The following is a 3,515-nucleotide window of genomic DNA, read 5'->3' on the forward strand; positions in this document are numbered from 1 at the left end:
TTCTTTTAGGAGGTTAACAACCTTAAAAATTTCGAGTTAGAATATCTGTATTGTCATTGTATATAATTGTGATTGAGGAGCTCTTGTTCGTTGCAATCTGTTTCCCAAGTCTTTTACTGAAGGGAAGTGGTCGGAACTAAAGAAATAGTAGGTTTTCCCCAGTGATTAAAAATAACAACATATTATATAAATAAAATTGAGGCTCCTCAATTTTATTTTTAAAGGGAAATCATAAATCATTATTATTATCTTAGGTAAAATAAGTATTACAATAAAAAAAAAAAAAAAACTACTTACTCTAAACAGAAAAGGAAATCAACTGCAACACTTACCTGGAAAATAAAAATATATAAATAAATTAACGTATAGGTATAGTTTTAAGTAAAGAATTTACAAAAATTACTAAATGTTATATATCGTTCATTTAAAAAAAAGTGATACGATATATAACATACAATATGTACATTTTTACTTTACAAGGAAATTTTCCATTGAACTATATCTTTTTTTAGGAAAAATATCATTGTAGTGTCGATATTTACTGCAATAAAAAAATATTTTTAATATAGCTCCAATAATAATATATGTCCCTGAACCATTATCAAATGATCAATAAATAAATACTAACCAATTAAATGTTTGATTACCTTAAAAGGTAAGTAGAACTCACTAAGCACTTTTCAACAAGATATTTTATCAGTGAATTGAGGTAGAACGATAAATGAACCTAGGTTAAGTGCACTGGTTGTTGTGTATACATTGTATATATTATGTTGTATAATATTATATATTTTAGTCCTTTTTATATTTTATTCTTATTTGTAATCAAAATCACTCCATACTTATTATGGATTAATTTGTTCATAATTATTAATTAATTTTTATTTTAGTATTTTTTATTTATATGTACTGTTTTATCGCTAGAAATTAATTCATGTTGTATTGCTCTAGCTTATTAATCGTAAAAGCCTTCGTAGCGCCCTAATAATCACAAGTATTAATAATTCGGATTTTATTTATGTTCATCATTTTCGTATGTTATTTTGAAACCGACCAATAGATATTGTCAACTGGTGGGAACATATTGGATACAATTTTCTGAAAAAAAAAAAATGAAAATAAAAAATGTCAATAACTGGCGCACCTGCCCCAAATAGCAAAGCAAATGCTTGTCGTGTGAAATTCCATATATGACTATCGTAGCACTCATTTTCGAAACGATTGATATATATTTTGTATAAGAGTGATTTTTCTGATATATTATTTCCTTTAATGGAGATTAATGAATAAAGTTTTTTCGAGTTATAAAAAATATGTATAGAATATACAACCGATTAAAACCCAAATTACAACCTTATTAAATATATTAAAGAAAAAAAAAATAAAGAAAAATCCTACATAGTCATGTACAAATATATTTCTTTAAAATCTAAAAACTTTTTTTATGAATGGTTTGACGATTAAAGGCACCTTACAAGACCCCAGAAGAAAAAATCAGAAAAAAAAAAAATTTTTTTTAATTTTAAAGAAGATATAATTAATATCAAGTCTTTCTTTAAATAGCAAAACAAAAATTAAAATAGTTTTAATTGAGGGTTAATAAATGTGAAGTACATTTTTTTTAAAATTGTATAAATCGATGGTAAATTTCACAGGTGTTTTAAGTGCATAGTGCATTTTCGAATAAGAAACGATTTAAAATTTGAGAGTATTTCGTAGCAAAAGAAATTCAAGGCATTTTACTTGAAATCATCCTGGTTTCTGAGCGAGATGCGGGTCACGTCTATATCCTGGAATAGAAACTAGTCGTTAAGAGTAAACTTAATTCTTAATTATACCATTACTGCTCTTGTTGTAGAGTTGAAGATACCTCTTCTTCTTCCTTTTTTAAAATACAATACAATCATAAAATTATTCTCGAATCGAATCAAATACCGCATTCCATAATGATTCAAACACAACGAGCGAAAACCAGGAAGATCCTTCGAATATCTTCTTGTCATAATACTACTAGAAGGAACAGAGAAAAATAAGATAAAACTCACGAGCTAGACCTCAGGGAGCTCCCGGTCGGAGTCAAGGGGCAAGGAGAAACCTGCCAAGACGAGAACAAGCTTATTTTGCATCACAACCACTCCTACCATTGCGTCCCTCTTATAACAGTATCCAGGATACTAACATACTTTAACGAATGCTGCACAAATCATCTTCAAGCCAATTATAAGTTGTTGTAAATAATTACAAAAAAAAAACACAATTGCACCGAAGATAAGAAATATAAATATGGTACGCAAAAAACAAATTAAGATTTTTAAGGAGACAAAAAATATAAAAACTTATACATTCAGTTTTAATCAGGATATTATCAAAATATACAATTTATTACTTAAATCCAATTGATAGAGAATTTTTTTTTCGGACAATGTACTTAACTTAAAAACGACATTTTTTGGACTTAAATCCTTTATATATATCAGTACAGTATTTCAAACTTTTTATCTGTCCGTTATCCTTTAACAATAATAGTTTTAAAAAAATGCAAATAATAATTTATGAAATCCTTTATTATCAATAAATTTTCTATTCCAAACAAACATGACTGGTATTTTAAAACTTGCGTATTGGAATTTCGCACAATGAATCAGCGGATATAGCACTGTAATCCAAAATGTTTATAATATCCAAGAGGTATCGAATTCCTTTTAAAGACTTCCTAAACACATTTATAACGTAAGCTTCCTGCCTTACGCACAGTTATAAATATAACAGTAGGGTAATGGTTCATTTTATAGTTACAAAATAAAAGGATATTTAAAAAATAAAACTAATGCATACTTTGCGAACATTATCAATAATCCTAGAATCAATGCTATGAAGCAATTAAATATACAAGTGATCTATTTACAGCCATTCCGTCTTCATCTAGATTCGCTTAAAAAATATATTAAAATAGTAATGGTAATAAAAAAAAAAATTACTGAATGCGTTAATTTCAAATAGTCTGATATGCTTGATACTGACTAATATTAATATAGAAACCGGTTATTTCTTAACCGAATACGTCATGGAACTTCCACAAAAGTTTTAAACATTATAAAACTTTAGTTTCATTCAATACAATCCAAAAAGAGAAAAAGTGAGTTGTTTTACTCCAATTTTTAATTACTTTAATGAAAATGACATCTGTACGTCTGATGGTTCCAGGGATTTTAAAAATATATTCACTAACTACTGAGTTTTTCTTTACTTTGTTATGAAATTGCTTTTTAAAAAGCTATATCTCGGGGACTATTAAAGTTAAACAGCTCTATTAGGGCTCATATTCAGCAAACTTGAGCTACTTTAAATGATGCTCTACTAGATTTTATGGTGTTATTAGTAGTTATTAAAGATATAGAGCTCCAACTGAAAAATCAGTTTTTTTAAACGGTTTTTTACTCCCCCTAACTATATTTGGCAGACCCATCAATTTAGACTAGTAATTATGCATTTTTCCAAAGGGCTCTTGTACTATG

At 27.4% G+C, this 3,515-nt stretch overlaps 1 protein-coding gene across 2 annotated transcripts in view; it reads right to left on the reverse strand.

The window, feature by feature from the left end:
* Positions 1 to 3,515, reverse strand: part of LOC136795698 (protein outspread-like) — a 263,524-nt gene that overhangs the window by 34,454 nt on the left and 225,555 nt on the right. Inside the window, exon 3 of one of the 2 annotated variants that reach the window (XM_067047174.1) lies at positions 279 to 332. The exons of the other annotated variant lie outside the window; for it this stretch is intronic. Coding sequence (XP_066903275.1) covers positions 294 to 332 — 39 coding nt within the window. The 3' untranslated portion in view covers positions 279 to 293. Of the gene's footprint in view, positions 1 to 278; positions 333 to 3,515 lie in introns of those variants that run through there. 2 annotated transcript variants of the gene reach the window in all.

This window comes from Halyomorpha halys, unplaced genomic scaffold (genome assembly GCF_000696795.3).
Source record: "Halyomorpha halys isolate HHAL.00 unplaced genomic scaffold, Hhal_1.1 Scaffold440.1, whole genome shotgun sequence".
NCBI classification, from domain to species: domain Eukaryota; kingdom Metazoa; phylum Arthropoda; class Insecta; order Hemiptera; family Pentatomidae; genus Halyomorpha; species Halyomorpha halys.